This window comes from Gopherus flavomarginatus, chromosome 1 (genome assembly GCF_025201925.1).
Source record: "Gopherus flavomarginatus isolate rGopFla2 chromosome 1, rGopFla2.mat.asm, whole genome shotgun sequence".
NCBI classification, from domain to species: domain Eukaryota; kingdom Metazoa; phylum Chordata; order Testudines; family Testudinidae; genus Gopherus; species Gopherus flavomarginatus.
Window position 1 is genome coordinate 230,289,719 of NC_066617.1, and position 22,558 is coordinate 230,312,276.

The 22,558-nt window shown below is 42.1% G+C and overlaps 1 protein-coding gene across 16 annotated transcripts in view; it reads right to left on the reverse strand.

The window, feature by feature from the left end:
• Positions 1-1,628: 1,628 nt before the first annotated feature.
• Positions 1,629-22,558, reverse strand: part of REPS2 (RALBP1 associated Eps domain containing 2) — a 155,165-nt gene continuing 134,235 nt past the window's right edge. For 11 of the 16 annotated variants that reach the window (XM_050963797.1, XM_050963787.1, XM_050963751.1 and 8 more), the window contains 4 exons: positions 14,916-14,999; positions 7,394-7,539; positions 4,295-4,403; positions 1,629-2,641 (listed from right to left, as the gene is read on the reverse strand). In XM_050963797.1, the coding sequence (XP_050819754.1) occupies positions 2,573-2,641; positions 4,295-4,403; positions 7,394-7,539; positions 14,916-14,999 (408 nt within the window). In that variant the 3' untranslated portion in view covers positions 1,629-2,572. The other 5 variants (XM_050963807.1, XM_050963816.1, XM_050963742.1 and 2 more) reach the window with 2 other exon arrangements.

A 22,558-nucleotide genomic window follows, 5' to 3' on the forward strand; every position in this document is an offset into this window, starting at 1 on the left:
TCCCGATTCATAGTATAAAGAATAATTATAATAGTACTTTGCATGACAGATCTTTGTAAAAGCCCTATGGACTACTTTTCTCCACCCTTACTTAAGCGTAGCATCTTACTCCATGAGTAGTCCCACGGAAATAAATGAGGCTTCTTGTGAAATAAGGTCCTACTCAACATGAGTAAGGTCTGCAGAATCTCACCCAAAGTGCTTAATGAAACATTTACACATTTCTTAAGAGTTGAAAACCTTTCTCCAAACATTCTGGATCACAAATATGGGAAAGTGCCACCCACCTCTGTCCTTTAAAATTGTCACTTTGTTACTTAATAAAATGACGAAACAAGAATTAAAAAAAATTTAACCTCACTCAGATCTAACAATTCAATTTCGTAAATGAAAAGAATGACTTGTGTATGTAGTGTTGGTCCCAGGATATTAGAGAGACAAGGGGGGTAAGGTAATAGCTTTCATTGGAACTACTTCTGCTGGTGACAGAGACAAGCTTTTGAGCTACAAAACATCTCTCTCTCTCAACAACAGAAGTAGGTCCAATAAAGGATATTACCTCACCCCCTTGTCTCTCTAAGAATGACTGGTGTAAGTTCTGAACATTGTTCCTAATAGGGAAGATGATGGCAGATTTCTTCTGCAGCTCACTAGGAGAAGATGTGATTCTAACTTCATTTAGTCACAAGCCATGGTCATCTCTCTGATTCCAACTGCAGAGCATTAACACAGAAGAAGTCAGAAATCCAAAAATTCAGTTCTTTGTCATAGACATGAACAGTGGTTAGCTAGCTAAGGAGTGACGTATTACCAAACAAACTTTCAGTTAACATAGTTTTACAAATGTGAGGACTGCCTTCCCAACATTGGAATAATGTTTTATAAACTCTGAATGCATATAAACTTCAGCCAAGGGAGTCTGTTCAGTCACCATGTCAACTTTAAACATTTACATTGATGTCATTCTTGTTTTACGTCTCGATAAAGCTTCTGGCTGCTCTGCTATTCCGCTACAGCTTTTTCATATTTATCCATTTTGCACTGTATCCTGACCGGAGACTGGCTAGTTATTTCTAACCCACCCTTGGGGAGCATTCCAAAACAAAATGGATAAAACATCAAAAATAATAGAAGAAAATGTATGCAGAACTTTTGCAAACTTAATGCAGACGCTTAGTTTACATCCTGAGCAATGAACTACACAATGCATCTCATGTGGGGCTGCAAGGAGGGAAGGAAAGAAATAGGACGGTGTGCATGCTATGTATTTATCAATGAGGCATATGTCAAAGGGGACAGGCTGATTTCATTACTTCTAAAACTACCTGTTATAAGAGGATTGGCCCAATAACTAAAAATTTCACTAGAAAGTTTCCATTGTAAGAAAGTCTCATAGAGGACTTAATCCAATGTCCACTGAAGTCAATGGAAAGATATCCATTGACTTCAACTGGCCCTGGATCAGACCCAGATAGCGTACTATAGTCTTTGACTCTCCCTTTGGAGAAGGGAAAGGTCCTGGGAGCCTCATCCTGTAAGGAGCCTCTCCTGTGCGGTATTAAGGCCACTCAATGGACAAACCCTTGTAGGATTCATTTCTTCATATCATAGTCATTAAAAATCCTACCTAGAGCATATACATATGTTTATTTCATTTGGAATCAAACATCTAGTTCAGGTCCTTTAAAAACGCAATAGCTGGTAAAACAGGAATGCAGACCAATGCAAACAAATGTGAAATAAAACCCATGTCTCCAAAGACAAGCACAATATACAGTATGCTTCATTTTAACTTCCAGTCGCAAAATTACAATGCTGTTATTTTAACAAGCACACATTAATTACATACAGAGAAACATGCCCATTTCTAACTTTCCCTGTGGGTATAGCTTAAAAAAAAGTTTCTAAAATCAGCAGGTTTCAACACCTTTTAGTTCTCAAAACTGCATTTTCACATGATTTTTAACTTATAAAACACAAACCCTGCAATATTTATACGACGTAAATGACCAATAATCATAAATGGCACGAAAAAGACAATTAAGTGACAGCTGATTGTGAATATAGACTATCTGTACAATTATTTTTATTCTCTTTTGTGTTTTAAAACCACAGACACTACTTCCTGGTATAAACCTATATGAAATCAGAAACGTCCAAGAAACCACCTTAGAATAGGAACTTTAAATATAAAGAAGAATGCATGAAACTTTTAATAATAGGTTCTCAAGAAAGTACATAAATCAGGAATTCTTTAAATAAACCACTAATAATTTCAGAGTTAGACGACTAATTTTGGTGATTAACTGCATTTTGTAATATCCTGAAGGACAAGTCGGAAACAACTTTCATTTCTTAGACATATCCTATGGTTTGACATTTATCTCATCTACCCTCTTCATCTGAAAGGGAAAATGTGCAAGGTGGTGTGCAAAAAAAAGCCAACAAACCCAACTCACATTCCACTTTGCCTTAGTGAAAACTTTACATAGACTTTACATTGTTGTGCTAATAGAGTCAAAAATTCTTGGCACAAATGTCCATTTATTGCCATTAAATAGTGTACTGAAGGTCACAAGACAGTTACAGGACGAAGCTGTTCCAACTGAGTCTCCAATGCAATTCGTTCTTTGTGAACTTCCTAGAGCACAGAGAAAAAAGAAATGCTGTAACTTTTGTGACTTCCACGCATACAAAGCTGCATTATTAAAGAGTAGTCTAGTAACAGCTGGCATTTACTACAGATCTCAAGTTCATACCACTTACATCACGCTTTATAGTTTCAAGGCACCATATAAATGTTAGACAATTAACCCTCACAACAACCTACTGAGATAAGTAGAATTATTCCCTTTTTACAGATGGGGAAATGAGCAGAGAGGCCAGGGACTTTCCCAACCTGGCTGATGAGAGGAAGGGCTCAGTGGTGAGTGCATAGACTTGAGACACCTGGGTTCAATTCCCTGCTCCAAAACAGACTTCCTGTGTGACCCTGGCATGCAACTGTATCTCTCAGTTCCCTGCCTGTAAACTGGGGTTAGCAGCACGACCTGACCTAATTGGAGTCTTGTGAGGATCAGTACAGTAAAGACTGTAAGGTGCTCAGATGTGCAAATGGGGGGTATATAATTACCATAGCGTCAAAAATGTAATGGTGGCAAAGTGTTTACTATTAAAACTTACGAGTGTGACATCCTTCCCCAAGGTCAGTCCACTGGGCCACATTTCCTCTTTTTACCTTGCTATTGAGGGTCGCATACTCAGCTCTGGTAGGGAGAGTCTGCCTTGCACTGCTCCTGAGATCCTTGTAGACAATTCAGGAATAGTGGTAATGATAAACTCCTATGTGGAATCATACTTCAGTCCTGATCCAAGGAAGGTGGTTGTAACATGGGATGTTGAGTGAGTGGGGTGGGATGTGAAGCTAGGAAAAATATAGCATGGGAATTTCTCAGGAGTGTGACAGAGATGCAGAGGAATGCTAAATGAAGGAAAGATGGTCAAGGCAGACCAACTCAGTGGCGCCCACTGCGCTATCAGGGTTCAGTTTCTGGTCCTGGTCTCACATTTCCAGACGATTATAGAGCTGGAAGTGCTGCAGAAGGTGGCACTTTCAACCCAGTAGGGAAAAGCAACAGCAGTCTTCTCTGACTGATTGGCAAGCAGCGTTGATGATCTCTGAAAGGATTCCCAGTACATTCAGATCTTCTTACATAGAATATAATAGTCTATGTAAGTGACATGAAGCTTCAGCAGAAGAAAAATTAAAGGAATTTATTGACTTCATGATTGGACAATTAAAAAGAGTAGAATTTATTTTTATCAGGAACTTACCAATTTAAATACTCCAAGAAGTTCTCAAATAAAAGCCAATGGATAGTGTTTTAAAATCATTCTGAGAAGCTTATCTAAGGCAACAGTACAGCCAATACTTTGTATACTGAATGACTGAATGTAAGAAGCTAAATAACAACTGATCAGGACAAAGAAAACTATGTCTGAGTTCCTCTCAGGCATGAGGAGACAGCATTAAATGCTCCTGAAGCATTCAAAATACAAGAATTATCATTTAAACTCAATCCAATCGACAACACAGCCCTTTGCACTTAAGTTAACACATTTTCTTATACAGGCCACTCATCCCTAAAGGTACAGCGTAGCCACTCTTTCAAAAGAGAGTCTGGAAACAAAGCAGTAGGTTTCATCTATAAAGAGGAACAAGATCCTCAGCCAGTGGTGAAAAACAACCGATTGCATCAAGCCTTGTAATTGTGATATTCAATGCGTTCTTTACCTTCAGTTGCTGCTGGAGTTCGCTGTTCAACCTGGCAAGCACCGCATTGGCTTCTTTGTTTTTACGAATAGCCGTCTGAATAGCCCTCTTCTGCTTGGAAGACTGTCTGCTGGAGATAAATACAAAACATTGCAATGAACAGAGCCTCAACAGTGATTGTGCCCAGGAGAACAGACATCCACTTTATGGACATGTGTACTGAACCTAAATCAAAAGAAAAAGATAAAAATTTACAAGAAAATGTAATGAATAAGTGTTGACTGAATCAGATGGGTGATTCAAAAGCAAAATGGTCTCATTTTTTAATCTGAACCATCAACCTATTTTAGGCCCATTTCAACTATTTTATTTTCAATGTACAGTACTTGTATTTACTGCAATATCCTTGCTACTATTGTTTTCAGACACTTAATTGGGGTTAAAACTCACTGATGCCGAATGGAAAATGTACAGAACATTCTATTTAGAAACAATTTTACTTATTTTTAGTATCTTTTAATCATTTATTATTAAGAACATCTGCATGAAAATAAAATCTTTGTTTTTTCAAGAGTTTAGTTGCTTCTGATGCTTTTTTCTATGCTTGAAGTACTAATCTTCCATGTTCATACCAGTTATTTCCAACACAGCTAATTGTGATGTCACACACAGAAATGGGACTTCAGATCGATCAATTATGAACATTATTCATCTGTCCATGACTCTTAAAGAAACAAAACATTTGTTTAAATGCAAATGTTGCTAGTAATAAAAAAAAACAAGGAAAGGGAAATATGATAAATATAGGTTAGATATGAAGAACTGTTTCTAAATAGACATTTTAAAGTTGTACTTGAGGTGTCAGCAGCTCTTTAATGACAACGTGATCTAAGACAGATGCATATTTAAAGAGAGTGCATAGTGGCAACCAGTTGGGAAAAGCCGAAGTTAGCTCTTTCTCTGAACAGAGCGGACAGCTGTGATCTTTGCAATAGAACCTGTGCCTGTTTCTTTTAATAGGTTGGCCCTTTTGCTATTATTTTTCACCTTTTCGCCTACCTGTTTATCTACATTCTGCCCCAATCAATCTTTATAATAAAATTAAAAAATAAAATAAAATAAATCAAAGCATACAGATATCTCTATGTGGTCACGTAAATGTTTTGGAGAAAATACAAACATCTGCATCAGAAAGGGCTGACTAGGGATGTTAGCAGGTGATGCAATTTTCCTTGGACCCCAAAAAACATGTACAAGCATTCTCTGGTCATCTCAGGAGCTCTATTTTCTATTTTAATCTTCCAAGTTATGTAGCACTAGGGATGTAAATATTGTTTTAAAAAAGTTAATCGGTTAAACAATTAAAATTATATTGTTTAACTGAGGCAGCCGGGGCTGGAGTCCCTCTGGCGGGTGCATGGCCACCAGGCTGGGGTTGCTCTGGCTGGCAAGTAGCGGGTTAATGGTTAAGGTCGGTTAACAGTAAACCTAATGCTTACCAGTTAACCTTTCACATCCCTATGTAGCACAGATTCAGGCCCTCAACAGCTTGATTGTATACGTATTGTGAAGAATTGACTGGATGACTTAGCTGGCCTGGTTTTGGCTTAGATTACGTGGTGCAAAATCATAGAATCATAGGGTTAGAAGGGACCAAGGGTCATTTAATCTTCTCCCCAGCCAAGATGCAGGATTTGTTGCGTTTAACCATCAAGACAGATGGCTAGCCAGCCTCCTTTGGAAAACCTCCAGCGAAGGAGCTTCCACAACATCCCTAGACAATCTGTTGATGAGACACAGAGGATTTGGGCTAAGCACAGCCTTGTTTTTTGTGTACAACTTCAGCTGCAGGAGATGTGCAAACCCTAAGAAAGATTCAACTGCACTCACCTCGCATATGAATCCTGGGATAAAATAAATTTGCCTGAATACAGCCCTTTTCCCACTCCATCACTTGTGCCTGCATTACAGTTACTGGAGTCACTAAGACTCTTTGGTCCTGGTGATTTCAGTATCTATGCTTTCAATCTGCACACTGGCAATAACTGTAGCATGCTGACTCTAGATCTCATAGTCATCATAGCAATGATAAGATTATCCCAGGAGATTTATGGCTCAACTCATACTGATGTTACACTCTTTTCTTTGGGATGGATCTAGAAGTGAGCATTAAACATCTATTGTAATCATTTTCTGATCGACATCTCCCCTAGGCGGAAGGTGAAAGCCTTTCTTGACTCCTGACAGCTTGACAGACCCCTTTCTATATTTCGTTGTTGTAAACTGTTGGAGCCAATGAGGTTGCAGAATAGATGGGGGAAATATTGCTTTTCAGTGTTTGGGCCTCTCTTTGATGGAGTAGAACATTATAACTATCTATTGCTCAGTATCAGTGAAGACCCTTTGACACTACCTACCCTCAACTTAGTCGTACCAATGGCGGCGTCTTAGCATGCTTGGGACTGAAGAGAAGTGCTTAGTCTGACCAGTTGTGTCAGAGAATTTTGGCACACCTACACTATGGCTGAAGTGGTGCTGAAAGCAGTGTTGTACTCCTCAGCCACTGCATTTGCAAACACCTGACCAGTGGGGTTGTTCAGCGTTGTGAATGCCTGTGTAACTGAGACTGTGTTGAAGTTTAGTTCCTGGCTGTGGAGAACTGCCATCTTATTATGATGACAAGACTGAAGGGATTTGGAGCCACTCCCTGGATGCTCATCTCCTGGTTGGTTAACAAGTCAGAACTGCCAATAGGAGTGAACACAACTTCAGCAGCATTATGCAGGCTTCAAACACCTGCTAACAAGGTCAACACAAGATCCCTGCCACCTTGTTACAAGGGGTAGCTGAGTGGTAGCTTTTGTGATGTGGACACATATTTGTTGATTGAAACCATCACGTGCATTTCAAAGAGGGCATTGTTCAGCTATCAGATGTTAACAATTTTTGGTCACTACTGACCTGGGCTGCATTTGAATTGGCAATCAAGAGCTGAGGTCTGTATCTCATTACCAATGCCCTGAGTCATTCAATCATTAAATATGAGAAGGAGGCAAAAAACAAACAGTCAAGTCATAGCTCATGATGCAGCTTGATGTAGTTTTTAGGTGTGTGATTTACTTTTGGGCTGGAAGATGGGGTTTGACTGCAGGCACGGAAGAGGTCACACTGCTAGTGGGAGTAAGCTCCTGGTTTTCCAACATCTGATTTTCGGAACGGAATTTCCTCCGGATTGGTTTAGATGGTGGCTGAGTAAGCAGAATCTCCTTTGGAGAAAAAACAAACAAAGATTCAGTTAGTCCTTAAATAAGTCAGTGTCCAAAGACATGCTAAAATGTTGACATGGTGAAAGAAAAGGCTATGATGAGTGAATGCTTTTGACACAGAAACTGTTGAAGTATGGCCTAAGCTTTGTGCTGTTTCAGTTTTGACTAAATTCAATAATAACCTGCTTTTAAAAAACTGCATTCTGTCATTTTAATATTAATTTTCTATATTTGCAGGTTGGCTATTTTTGTTGGTGTGTCTTGCCCTTCCCTCCCTTCAATTGTCTTGCATGCGCATTACTTCTGTTTTATCTTAATTTGGACTGTATGCTGTTCGGGGCAGGGACTGTCCATACAAATGTGTGTTCGTGCATATGTGTACATGTAGCATACTGGGGCCAAAACCCCAACTGGGGCTTCTGGACATTACCAGAATATAATAATTAAAAAATTATGCTCTGTGTAATCTGAGGATTTTGTCTGCATATGCTTCCATCGTGATCAACACAGGACATCTTAAATTTCCCAGGAATGACCAATATTGATCGCCAGCTAAGGATTATAAAGCATCTACCCATTCATAGATTCATAGACTCTAAGACTGGAAGGGATCTCGAGAGGTCATCGAGTCCAGTCCCCTGCCCTCATGGCAGGACCAAATACTGTCTAGACTATCCCTGATAGACATTTATCTAACCTACTCTTAAATATCTCCAGAGATGGAGATTCCACAACGTCCCTAGGCAATTTATTCCAGTGTTTAACTACCCTGACAGTTAGGTACTTTTTCCTAATGTCCAACCTAAATCTCCCTTGCTGCAATTTAAGTCCATTGCTTCTTGTTCTATCATTAGAGGCTAAGGTGAACAAGTTTTCTCCCTCCTCCTGATGACACCCTTTTAGATATCTAAAAACTGCTATCATGTCCCCTCTCAGTCTTCTCTTTTCCAAACTAAATAAATCCAATTCTTTCAGCCTTCCTTCATAGGTCATGTCCTCAAGACCTTTAATCATTCTTGTTGCTCTTCTCTGGACCCTCTCCAGTTTCTCCACATCTTTCTTGAAATGCGGTGCCCAGAACTGGACACAATACTCCAGTTGAGGCCTAACCAGCGCAGAGTAGAGCGGAAGAATGACTTCTCGTGTCCTGTTTACAACACACTTGTTAATGCATCCCAGTATGACGTTTGCTTTTTTTGCAACAGTATCACACTGTTGACTCATATTTAGCTTGTGGTCCACTATGACCCCTAGATCTCTTTCTGCCATACTCCTTCCTAGACAATCTCTTCCCATTCTGTAAGTGTGAAACTGATTGTTCCTTCCTAAGTGGAGCACTTTGCATTTGTCTTTATTGAACTTCATCCGGTTTACCTCAGACCACTTCTCCAATTTGTCCAGTTCATTTTGAATTTTGACCCTGTCCTCCAAAGCAGTTGCAATCCCTCTCAGTTTGGTATTGTCTGCAAACTTAATAAGCATACTTTCTATGCCAACATCTAAGTCGTTGATGAAGATATTGAACAGAGCCGGTCCCAAAACAGACCCCTGCGGAACCCCACTTGTTATACCTTTCCAGGAGGATTGGGAGCCATTAATAACTACTCTCTGAGTACGGTTATCCAGCCAGTTATGCACTCACCTTATAGTAGCCCCATCTAAATTGTATTTGCCTAGTTTATCGAAAAGGATATCATGCGAGACCGTATCAAATGCCTTACTAAAGTCTAGGTATACCACATCCACCGCTTCTCCCTTATCCACAAGGCTCGTTATCCTATCAAAGAAAGCTATCGGATTGGTTTGACACGATTTGTTCTTTACAAATCCATGCTGGCTATTCCCTATCACCTTACCACCTTCCAAGTGTTTGCAGATGATTTCTTTAATTACTTGCTCCATTATCTTCCCTGGCACAGAAGTTAAACTAACTGGTCTGTAGTTTCCTGGGTTGTTTTTATTTCCCTTTTTATAGATGGGCACTATATTTGCTCTTTTCCAGTCTTCTGGAATCTCTCCCGTCTCCCATGACTTTCCAAAGATAATAGCTAGAGGCTCAGATACCTCCTCTATTAACTCCTTGAGTATTCTAGGATGCATTTCATCGGGCCCTGGTGACTTGCAGGCCTCATCTCATCCCCATAGAATCTGAGTGCCTCACAAACATATAAATTTATCCTCATGACACCTCTGAGAGGTACAGAACTACTACCAACCTCACAGTACAGCTGGCATACAGTGTCTGAGAGAGACTGACTTGCCCAAGGTCACACAGAAAAGCTGTGGCACAGCACAGATCTCCTGTGTCCCAGGCAAATGCCTCAAACACAAGACAGGCTTCCTCTACCCTATGAGGTTGGTCCCAGAAATACTTTCCCTTTTAGAGACAGCTCAGAAACTGGCTTACAAAGACGTACATGTAAACCATCATTGCAGAATGAGTGCACGTGAGGCTAGTGATTTGTCATGGAGAAGTACATGAAAAGATGCGGTCAGGCTCAGGTAGAAAAGACAAAATACATTAATTTTTTAATAAACAATGCCAGAAGTGATTTCATTATTTTAATTAAAATATCCTTTATTTTGCCCAAATCTTCAACACCACTGCAGTTTCAGGCAGTTAATATATTATTATTATAAAGCTTAGCTTTCATAGCACATTGCATCTGTAGATCTCAAAGGGCTTTAACAAAGAGAGGCCGGGGTATCATCATCCTCATTTCACAAAGTAAGAAGCTGAGGCTCAAAATGGTAAAGTGACTTGCCAAAGGTTACATAGTAAATGAATGGCAGAGCCAGGACTAGAACCGAGCTTTCATTACATGGTCTAGTGGTGTATTCACTGGACCAGGCTACCTTACTTTCTGTGTCTTAGGAACCAATTAATACAGTACAAATATATTAAACAAAGTAATACACCTTTAAATGACCCAGAGAAGTGCCCAAAAGGCTGCAATATGTCACCAGGGGGCTATTGTGGGTGTTTTGCAATAAAAAGTAATTTAAGGCCATGAATAGAGTTAGCGTTATGAGAGGGTAGAGTCTCTAACATTCCAAAATCCCAACAGGGTTCCATGACTACTTTAAAAATATTTAAAAGAACCAACGAAAAAAACCACACCAGGATCTGTTGCACACAACCCAACATGGAAAGCCACTTGCCTTAAATATGTGGAATACCACACTCCAAATAATTACATGGCATTGTATAATTAATGTATTTGCTTACTGCTTTTAAAAAAAAATGTATCCCAGGCTGAGAGCGATTACATCTACATACCAGATTTTCACAAGATATTTGTTGCTAAAAACAGTAGACATTTTCAGACTATACACTGTTTTGCTTGTTTTCACAATGGAGATGGGTCCCTTAGTGTTTGTTAATTGAAGTGATTGAATGTGGTCCTCATGTAAGTTGCTGGTTTAACAGTGTTAGTGGCTGAGTCCCCCACTTCCACAGAGAATGGCTGCAGTGTGAATCACTGCAATGTAAGCTTCCCCATCCTGTCACATTAGCATGCCTAAATCTAGAAAGGGTAGGACCACCACTTGGGGCAGAGTATAGTTCAGCCTCTATGCGTATTCAGTCTTGGGCCTCCTATGTGGCTGCCAGTAGTGGTGCTGGTTTTATGAATGTGGATACCAGGCTGCTAGAATCTGAAATGAGACCAAGAGCTCATTTCCAGGACCTCACTGAACAGCCATCAAATGGTAATACCTGTCAATCACTATTGCTGGCATGAGTTGGATTTCCACCACTAACCTTCAGGAGAAAGGCTCAGAATCTCATTTCCAAAACTCAGTCCTCTGGTTCCCCTTTGTTGTTTTTTTTAAATAATTGAATAGTATCTATGTTTGCCATGTAATTGAACAGGGTAGCAGAAGAATGTAACTATTATATGGTTATAGATCTGGAGTAAGATTGTGCTTTGTGGCCTCACACTTGGCAGGGCTGAATAGCTCTCTCCGAAAATGTCACATGAGCCTACTAGGGAACCTGTGTGTGATTTCTACATGCTGGAATGAGTGGGAGCTGGGGAAATGCAAAACACACAATCTCTGTTAGTTTGGCAAAAAACAGCCAAACCTGGATGTCAAAAAGCCCCATTTTCATGAGTGCTATTTGAGGGGCTGGCACATTCCTAAAGCCAGACAAACAGAAAACACAGAGAACCTTACTTGGCAGGACGATAGGGAAGTCAGTCCTTTTGAGAACAAAAGAAATTTGAGTTGCACAAAGTGATCTGAAAGCAGTTCTACTATCCTGTAGTTTGTTTTATGCTGAGACAATATCACCAGTGCTAACTGAACTTGGAAACTAGCCTATAAGAGGTTTGTTGGTTAAAGATAGACACATTGAGCCTGCCAGAAGATGCCAGGCAAATAAGTTGTGAGCATCTAGTTAAAAACATACCTGGATAAGACACTGACGACAAAGCTAGCTTTTTAAGCTGCAAGTTAGATGGACTTTTCAGCTATGTCCTAGACAACATGCCTGTAGCAGGGTGCTGGTGCAAAGGCACCTAATTAGCCCCTGCTCAGCCATCCCCATTCATGAGAAATAGATTGGAGCTGGGGAGAAGTCTGGTGCCTGGATTTTAGAACTGGCTGCACCTGCGGGCCTGAGGGTTGGAGGGCTATAAAGGCTGGCTGGCAGCCAGAAGAACGGGGGAATGGTCAGGGAGAAGGTCAGTCTCCAGGCTGAGGGCAGACTCTGTGTGGAAGAGGTGATTGTAAGGTCTGCAAGCTGTATATAGCATATCACTGGTGGTGGGAGAACCTGGTGTAAATAAAGCCATGGATGCTGAAAAACTAGAGGCCTCTCTGAGTTTTATTGGGGCAGCCAGTGGGCCCAAGGAAGAGGGGCAGGAAGAGGACTTGTTACAATGCTATAATTGTAATTAAGCTTCTCACCCTCCTAGTGACTAGGGGGAAGATTCTCAGGGGTCTCTCTAACTACTGATTCTTTCTATTGTGTTTTTCTAATAAATTTGCTTTCACTTAAAAACTACCTGCATGTAGTTTGGGGAAACTGTTGTGCTCGTTTGGAGAGATGAGCACTGCTGGTTGTTCTAGGAGGAAGGAAGCCATCTTCTCATGCCTAGTGCAAGTGGTACATTTGTTGGTGCCAGAGTCCCTACTCAGTACATTCGTCCCTTCCTCAATAAAAAAGCAACACCCAAAGGGAGTTCAAAGGAAGAGAGAGAAAGAGAGAGAGAGAGAGAGAGTGTGTGTGTGTGTGTGGGTGTGTAGGAACCTGAGTGAAGCACCAGGAAGATGCACTTGGGACAGGGTCCAACCCCATAAAAAAATTGGAGAATGAGGAAGAAAATTAAAGAGATTGATTCCCTGGTAAATTCTGGAAGAGTAGTTGTAAGCTCCTGCATTTTAGGAGATGATGGTGTTTTATGCTCTAGAAGTCAGCTTTTTTATATGAACGCTCTGCTATAAAAAACTTCCCAATGACAAGTTAAGTTCTATTGATAAAATAGTTCCTGAAATGGACAAGTAAATGTGCCATAACCACTAGGCCCTCCTGAAACTTACAGTTCCCAGAGGCCCTGCTGCCCCCCTACTCCCATCTGAAACTCTCCCCATCTGTGCCCCGCTGCCCCCATATCACTAAGCTGTGCCTTGCAGGGGCGGGGAGGAGGGTTGAAGTTCTGCAGAACAACTCTGATAGATACTCCTGCCTCCTCTTTCATTGTACTGAGAAGGAGGATCTTCAGGCCACTGCTGCAGATCTCCTGCAGGCCTGTGCCCTGGGGATACACTCCAGGAAGTTGGAGTGAGTGGGGCTAGTGGCTATTTAAAGCTGCCAGTTTCAGGAGCCCAGCTACATGTGGTCAGCTCTGTAGTGGGCTGGGTTGGCTGTAGCTATGCTCTCTCTGGCTTCTTCTCTGCAAAGCTGCCTCTGGTGGCTTAAGGTCATATGGGCGACTGAACAGCAGGAGCAGCTGCAGCATCTGGCACAGGAACTACCAGCCAAATAAACAGGTCATGGTGCTCATTTGTGGAAGAAACATCACTGGGCAGGGAGAGGCAGAGAGTACAGAAGGAAAGCAGAAGAAAAACCACCACCACAGGTGGTAAAGTGGGCTAACAGCTCCCTCTCCCACCAGACATCACCCAAACTCTCCCGACTTTCCTACAGGCCACCTAGACTCTCACCTCCACCCATGCATCATGCAGCTCCGTCCCTTTCAAGAATATCCCTCTGTGGCAGCACCTGGTACCACACTGTGCTGTACATCAGTACTAAATAGACACTATGTAATGTCTGTTCTGCATTAGTACTGGTGGAGTATTATTGGAAATCTTAGGCCTCTAACTCCTAATTAACAACTTCCCCTGCTGCTGATCTTAGATGGAAAGGATTGAGGTGGCAGCCAGAGTGATGGCTCGAAAGCAAAGGCACAAAGGGGTGCGACCCTAAAAGGCACTAGGAGGAAAATGACATAAGCCATCCCTTTGGAGTCCCTCCTTGGTTCGTAATAGCCGGAATGTGTTGACCTTCCCGGCACACTACAAATCCCATCTTTTCAGGAGGGCTACCAAAGAAGCAACTGTTGTTAGAGGAAGACATACAGGAGAAGAGAAAGTTGGGGGCTCATTTGTTTTTGTGGTACCTGATTATTTAGTGCATATTAGGGGGTGTTTCCTAGTCCCAGCATTTGTCAGAAGCACCTAGAGCATTCAGAGAGGTGCCTCTTGTTGCTTCATAAATCTAAAGAATAAGCCAATGTGGGCACAGGAAAACCTTAAAGAGCATGGGTGAAATCATGCCCCCCTTAAGTCAATGGCAAAACTCCTAAAGATGTCAATGGGGCCAGGTTTCACCCCTGGAAAATGCAAGGCTGTAGTTACAGCATGTCTATTTTATATGCCTGCACACATATAAAACCTGTAATTCATGTTTTAAACAAAGTCCTGCAATTCTATGCATATTATATAAGAGATTCTGAGCTCTAATAAACTGGTGTACTTATGCTGGATCCTAATATCAGATTTTTAAAATGTTTCATGTTGGAAGGGCTGGAAGGAAATGAGGATCAGACACCATTGATCTCTTCTCCCCAGTTCTTTAAGGGCCTGTGTGTTTATACTGTAAACACATGGCAAGTTGTTTTTCTTAATGCACATGTACTGACATGTGGATTGAAAGCTTTCTTAATGATTTATCTGAGCTGATGGTGGATGTCACATGAGTCCAATTCCCCCTGGTGTCCTGACCTCCAGAAAAAATAAACATGTAAAAATGTAACCCTAAACCTCAGTTTAATTGCTTTAAAACTTAAAACAACTAAGGTCAGTTGATGAAGCCAAAAAGATAAAGGCAGATCATTCAACAACAGCATTAGACATATTGGCCTTACCTTTCTCATTGGGCTGCTTTCTTCTGTCTGTGATGGAGCTCTATTCATCTGAGGATGTAATTCAATCTCAGATACTTGTTCTGTCTGTAACAACAAATCAGTCACCGCTACACCCAGAAAATGACTAGCAGTCATGTACAATAAAGACAATGAAAGCAAACACCAGACACAAAAGGAAAGTTACTTTAGCAATTTAACTCTGAGGGGGAAAGTTATGGTGACAGCTAAGTGAATGACATGTCTTTTGTATATTTTTAATTAAACCATTTCCTCCCTCTATTGCGATAAGAAAAGAAGAGAAAACTTTTTGTGAAAAGCTGAAAACGGCAACGTCTCTGAAAATAAATGGCCTGCTACCCAGGAGTCTTTTCTAGGGTTTGGTTCCTACATTATAGCACATAGAGCTCTTCCATTATGAGAAAAGAAAAGCCACAGCAACAACTACAAAGGTCAGAGGTGTAGACTGTCACTGGATCCTGAAGACTCCAGTTGAAAAACTGAACAAATAGTAATATGAACATATATTGAGATCAAATGATATTCAGTGGGAGGGAGGCGTTTACAGGGGAGCCTCTGACTGTGGGTGCTAAGGCCTAGAACAAGAAAATGGGAACTACAGCAAAAACTGTGATGATGTCACTTTATATATAAGGTATAGAAGGAGACAAATCTACCGCCTTCCTGCCCTAATCCAGCTCCAAATAGAAAATAATTGCAACAGTCAAAGCACTTCCAAGGAAAAGTCCTTAAATGCATCAGGCTAGGCTGAAAATTAAAATGGGGTTACTGCACTACAGCATGCTCACTTCTCCAAAATGGTTTATTTCTGTGCGGTTACATTTAAAGGGTTAAGACCCGGCTCCACAGGTGTCAATAGCAAAACTCCCATTAACTTCAATGGGGCCTGGATTTCACCTAAAGACTCTTACCAATAATTTATCAAGCACGGAATAACTTATTCTGTTATTGCTGACCGACTCTTGCTGAGAGGCGGGAAGCAAGGACAGTCCCTACATTATCACGATCTAGAGCAGTCGAAGTTACTTCAATGCCTCCGATTCAGTGCAACCCATAAAAAAATCCATGTCAGAATTATATATAAGATTATAACATATTTAAAGTGGGGCTTTATCACACCACTTCCACTCCCTTCTCAACAGTACCACGACGGAAGCTGGTGGGGAGAGGAAGCTCTGTCAGGTTTGCTAGTGCTCTACAACTGAAAGGGGTAGAACTAATGCTAGGAGAGGGATTTGGGATCTTCCTTTAAATGCGTATGTAATTCCTCGAGACAGAAGAGAAAATAAAATGCCATGGCTGACAAGATTTCCCTTTCCCTCCTTCAAGTATGGTACATTTGAACTGCACACCAATGCTAATATGCGTACTAACATTTTGATTCCAAAAACCTTCCAGGTATTGCTAGGCTGAGATAATAACTGAAGGCTCCTGACATACAGAGGAATGAAAGGCGGGAAAGGGCACTCTTTGCTGAATCACTGAGGTCAAGGATTTAATTTTTTCTTAATAAAACATGTCTCTCTGCTATCCAGTGAAACAAACAATAGATTCCCTACTTTCCAGAACCATTTCTTATGTAACTGAAAGAAATTCAGGACCAAAACACAGGCTTCAGTGGCTTAGCAACAGCATATCGGGCAGGCACTCCAGGCGTATAAATTCTAATGAATGATCTTGGGACAGCAGAGCTCAAATGCATCACAGAGGCAATGAATTTGGACATTGGGGGAATGAAAATCTCTGCCCTCACCCACATTCCTTTGATAAAGTGTTGATTCACAGAGAAAAACCAATGATGATGGCCCCAGAGGGAGCCATGTGGTATGTCGTCCTGCTCAGAAGAAATGTACGGAAGGGGACCACATGTAACTGAGTGAGAAAGGAAGCAGGGAAAAATAGAGTAAAAGATTCTAGGAGGCTAGTTTGAGATGGAAGGAAGAGAGAACCAGAGAAGCACCATTTGGTTCTGTCTACTGATTAGATTTTGGCAGGTGCAAAAAGAATCATACTCCAGCTGCAAAGCTACAGTGCTTTACACCCCTTATCCCCCTGCCACCGACTGCCTTCAATGGTAAAACTCTCACTGAAGCTAAGGGGAGCAGAGTTAGGCTGCCTTTGACCTTCCCAACCTGCAACTAAACTGATCCAAACAGAAAGGCCTCAAAGTAGAACAATGTTACTTAAAATAATATTTGTAAAAGGAAAGAAAAAAGTACAAGTTTTGGACACTATCAGATGCAAATATTGAACCAAGTGTTGATGCCAATGCTAAAGGATAAGATTTCAGAATTTCCTGCCAATCTGATGACACAGCATTTTTTTATATTTATTGGCTATTTGAGTGCTGTGGGCATGGGCCACTCATTAGAATAACAGCTTCAGTGATTGCAGGGCTACATTTCTATTGTACTATTCGCTGCTGTCAAAAGCCATCGGTGTTGGTACCGCCCTGACTATTCATTTGTGATCATGAGGATCATACCCCAGTGTGGAATGCAGATCTCACAATACAATTGGGCATGGCTAACTAGAGAGGTCAGATGGTTAAATACATACACAGATTTTATAAAAGAAAAGAATCAGTTCTGGTACAGGAGCTGATGTAAAATGAATACAACCACCGGTTGTCGTGTCCTTAAAGTGCCACCTAGTGGCATTTAGAACAGGTCATTACTGTGTTTCTCAGAACACAGTACAACACAAGAGATGCATGCATATTCATCAGCTTGGGACTGATCTGGTGGTTTTGAATTCATTCACAAGCAGGGGTGAAAGTAAGGTGGTACAGGCCAGTACAGCATAAAAAGTGGCTGCCTGTACCGGCCCATACCGCTGACTTTAAAGTGCCGCTGCTACCCACAGTGGCTGGAGCCCTGGGCCCTTTAAATTGTTGCTGGAGCCCCAGGCGGTGCAGGTGGGCTGGCTGGGGGACACTGATCGCCCCCCGAGGCTTGCCCCTTCTGCCCAAGGCCCCGCCCCTTTGGGGGGGGAGAGTTGTCCCTCCTCTCCCCCCCCCACCCCCTATAAGAGAGAAATTTTACTTTCACCCCTGTTCACAAGGCAGGTGGACAACAGGAGACAGTGTGTATGAACGCTTCTGAACTTTCCATTTCCTCTTATAAAAAGGAAGCCTGGTCTATACCTAAAAGTTTTCCTAACATAGCTACGTTAGGCGTATTGAAAAAATCGGCCTCCTAACCAATATAGCTATGCCAGCAAAAGCCCTAGGGTAGAAGCAGTTATACCAGTAATAAAGTCCTTTTACCAGTATCACTTCTTTTGTTCGGGGAACTGGTATAAGCTATAGCAGCAAAAGCATTCCCCCTCACTAGTCCCACTCAGATTTTAAAGGAATAGTCATACAGTACTTTTTCATACGCTGCCTCTGCTGGGGATTTCCCCTTTGAGGAAGATCCAGAGAAGAGATAACAGTCAGGAGGGCCTGGGCAACACCAGAGACACTGGACCTGAGGGGATTCATGAGATTTAGGAGCCAGACCTTCCTCATGGAGGTAGCAATCTCTCTCCCCCCAGTAAAAGAATGCAGATGATACTCCACAAGAAGCAGCTACAAGTATTCTTACATGGGAATGATCTGTTCTAAAGTTATTCCAGAAACAGTGTGGCATTTACAATGACAGCTTTTTTCTTTTGGCAGGGGATTTCCCACCCCTTCCCCCCCATTCATTTAACTGCCTTCACCTTTGGGCGCTACATACCAGCATCTGTCTCTCTTGCTGTGGGCTGAGTGCAAGTTGCTCCAGAATATGTCACAATGCCACTCTGAGCAGCTGCTATGATGCACAAGGAGAAGGTGATCACTGACAAGCAATGTGTGGTGTGCTTCCTCTATTCTGTTCCATTCTAGCTCTTTTGCCATGCTCATCAGTGAATGCCTGGGCACCCCTTCTTCATTTGGGAGCTGAGCAACATGTTCCTTGCTTCCCATGTGATTTTACAACTCTACGGTATGAGGAATTCTTCCTTGGTGCTAAAGACTTCAGTCTTCTACTGTAGAGTCTGAAAGTCTTCAGCATGTAAGCACCACTTTACAACTTGAATGCAAGGCCTTGTCTACACATGAAAGTAGCACCATTGGTATAATTAAAGCACTGCAACCTACTGAGTGCGGATGCAGTTAGACGGATATATAAGCTATACTTGTATAAGGCACCTTTATACTGTTATAACTGCGTCCACACGAGGGGTTATACCAGTATAACTATTTTGGTTTAAAAAAAAAAAGTCACATCCCTAACTGACACAGTTATAGTGGTACAAAACCTGTGTGTATACCAGGCCTAAGACTATACTATTCTTGGAAAGAGCAATAAAGGACTAAACAAAAGACTAACTAACATACTCTTCTATTTCAAAATTCTTCACAAGCCTCACTGCTCATCCAGACCAATGTACAGCAGTTCATATTCCAAAGAGATATTCCTCCTATGTTCCTCAGCTGCATATCATATTCATATTTTCTGAGGATACTCTTACCCTCCGAGTAGGGGTTTAAATCTGACTGAGGGCATGGCTACACTTGCGAGTCAGAGCACATTAAAACAGCCCAGTGCACTCCAACTCATGACCCATCCACACTGGCAAGGCACATCGAATGCTCTGACTCCATGGCCAGAGCGTTCCTTGTACTCCACCTCAGCGAATGGAATAACGTTTGATGCACCCCCGCTGGAGTGCTGTGGCACCAGTGTGGATGCCCTGGTCTGTTAATGTGCTCTGATCAGCCTCCAGAAGTGTCCCACAATGCCTGTTCTAGCCACTCTGGTCATCAGTCTGAACTCTACTGCCCTGCCCTCAGGTGACCAACTGTCAGACCCGCCCTTTAAATTCTCTGGGAATTTTGAAAATCCCCTTCCTGTTTGTTCAGCCAGGTGTGGAGTCCTCTCAGTGAATCTTTCCAGGTGACCATGTCTCCACGTGCCAGACGATCCCCAGTATGGAGCAATGGCAAGGTGCTGGACCTAATCAGTGTTTGGGGGGAGGAAGCTTTCTAGTCCCAGCTGCGCTCCAGCTGTAGGAATTACAATACCTTCGGGCAGATATCAAGGGACATGATGGAAAGGGGCCATGACAGGGATGCTCTGCAGTGCAGGGTTAAAGTGAAGGAGCTGCGGAATGCCTATTGCAAAGCCCATGAGGCAAACAGGTGCTTCAGTGCTGCCCCCATGACCTGCCATTTTTACAAAGAGTTGGACGCGATATTTGAGAGTGACCCCATCTCAACTCTGAGTACCACTATGGACACTTCAGAGCCTAGTTCAACAAGGCAGGAGGAGGAGGAAGCTAGGTGGGCTGGTGACAGAACTGGAATATGCGTCCCATCTATCGCCTCTCCACAGTTAGGGAAACTCATTTGTGCAAAGCCAGCCATAATGTCAGGCACGTTACCCAGAGTTACGGTTCTTCTTAGCAGGATGCGATTAATGGCCCTGCAAACTTGCATCAACACAATTCCAACTGTCAACTTCCCCACTCCAAACTGGTTAGCGACTGATCGGTAGCTGTCTGGAGTTGCCAGCTTCCAGATTGCAATAGCCACCCGCTTCTCCACCGTCAGGGCAGCTCTCAATCTCGTGTCCTTGCACTGCAGGGTGGAGGCGAGCTCCTCACATAGTCCCATGGAAGTGGCTTTTTCATGTGAAAGTTCTGCAGCCACTGCTTGTCATCCCAGACTTGCATGACGATGTGATCACATCACTCAGTGCTTTTTTCCCGAGCTCAAAAGCGGAGTTCCACGGTGGTGAGCATGTCTGTGAATGCAACAAGCAATCTCGTGTCGTATGCATTACTTGAGTCGATATCATCATTGGAGTCCTCACTGTCACTTTGGATCTTAAGGAATAACTCATCTGCCAAATGTGATGTGCTGGCCAGACTTATCAGCATATTCCTCAGCAGTTCGGGCTCCATTCCCGCAGACCAAAAGGGAAGACAGAGCACACAGCACAAAAAACACTGATGGATGGCACCAATTGTGGATGGAAGCAGAGGGATTGCTGGTATGCGAGCTGATGCATCACGGGGCATTGGGACAGGACCCAGAATGCCCCGCACCCCCTGTCCCCTTCCCACAAGACACAGCACCGGAATGGGAAGAGGTGCTCTGTGGGATAGATGCCCACAATGCATTGCTCCCAATGCCATTGCACATGCCACAAATGTGGCCATGCCAGTATGCTTGCAGCTGTCAAGGTGGATAGACTGCAGCGCTTTCCCTACTGCACTCTCTGAAGACTAGTTTAACTCAAAGCACTCTACATTTGCAAGTGTAGCCATACCCTAAGAAGCTTCCATTCTAGAGGAATGTACTAGCAAGGCTCAGATCTCAATCTCCTACTGAGCAATCAAACTTGTAGCTCAACAGCCAATATTAAATTTTTCCTAATGGACAGAGAAGAGGACAGTGTCAGGGCCCCTGGTTTTTATTCAGACACTCACTATTTCATTCTGTGACCCTGGGCCAGTCAGCCATAATAACCTCTCTACTGTTATCTGTAACAACATCTATCTGATGGGTTGTTGCAAGGCTTGCTTAATAGTTTAGTACTTTGAAGTCCTCAGATGACAGGTTTAGATAAATGAAAAAATTACATTATTTTACATTTCATTTTTTAGGTTCTGCTCCTCAGTCCTCAAGCAAAGCAGGATTATACACAGATTCCACTCTCACTTTGCTAGAAGGAAGTGCATGATTGACTTTCCAAAGCAAAATAGATAACACACTTTATATTTCAGTTATATTGAAACATTTCTGCGGGAGAGAAATACATATGGAGGGCCTGATCTTGCCAACACTTACAGGAGTGCTGAAACAATTTTTATAGTGGGGGTGCTGAGAGCTATTGAGCCAAACTATAAACCCTGTATATGATGGAAACCACTTCAAGCTAGGGGGTATGGCAGCACTCCTCATTCCAGCACATATGAACACTTATGCACAAGAGTAAATTTGCACATTAGTAGCCCAACTGAAGTCAATGAGACTATTCAAATGAAAAAAAAGTTACTCATATATGCAAAAGCGTTCACAGGATCACCCGATGCTGATCTCCTATAGTGCCACTTCTTCAATTTATGAAGAGGGGAGTGCAGAAGAGCTTATCTGTAAGGTGAGGTGGACTATTCATGCTTTACACTCTATAGGATACTAATTATACTCTTCTGTCACCTATAAATAGATTAATTTTGAGGGGCAGCTTTTTCTCCTTTCTAAATGTTCACATATTTGTGTTTCAACCTAATTTTTCTGTTTAAAGGCTATTTCCAAAAAAACCCAGCCTTCTCTCTTCAGTTTCAGTGAGCCTGGTATATACCACATTGAACTGTCAATTCTTTTTACAGCTTGTTACAAAAACTGTAAGTGATAAGGCAGAAAGAAAACCTATAGGGATGCAAATGCAACAACCTGCCAAGATCTTAGAGTGCTGACTGCTTTCTCAGCACTGTGCAATCCTGAAATTTTGATAAGCACTTTTTTAAAAAAGCTATCTGAGAGCTGGTGATAAGGTTTGGAGAAAAGGGAGTAAATATGCACAAAGTTGCCACAATGTTCAACCCAACTGCAAGTAATGCATGGGACCCAGATGGAAACATTAATAACC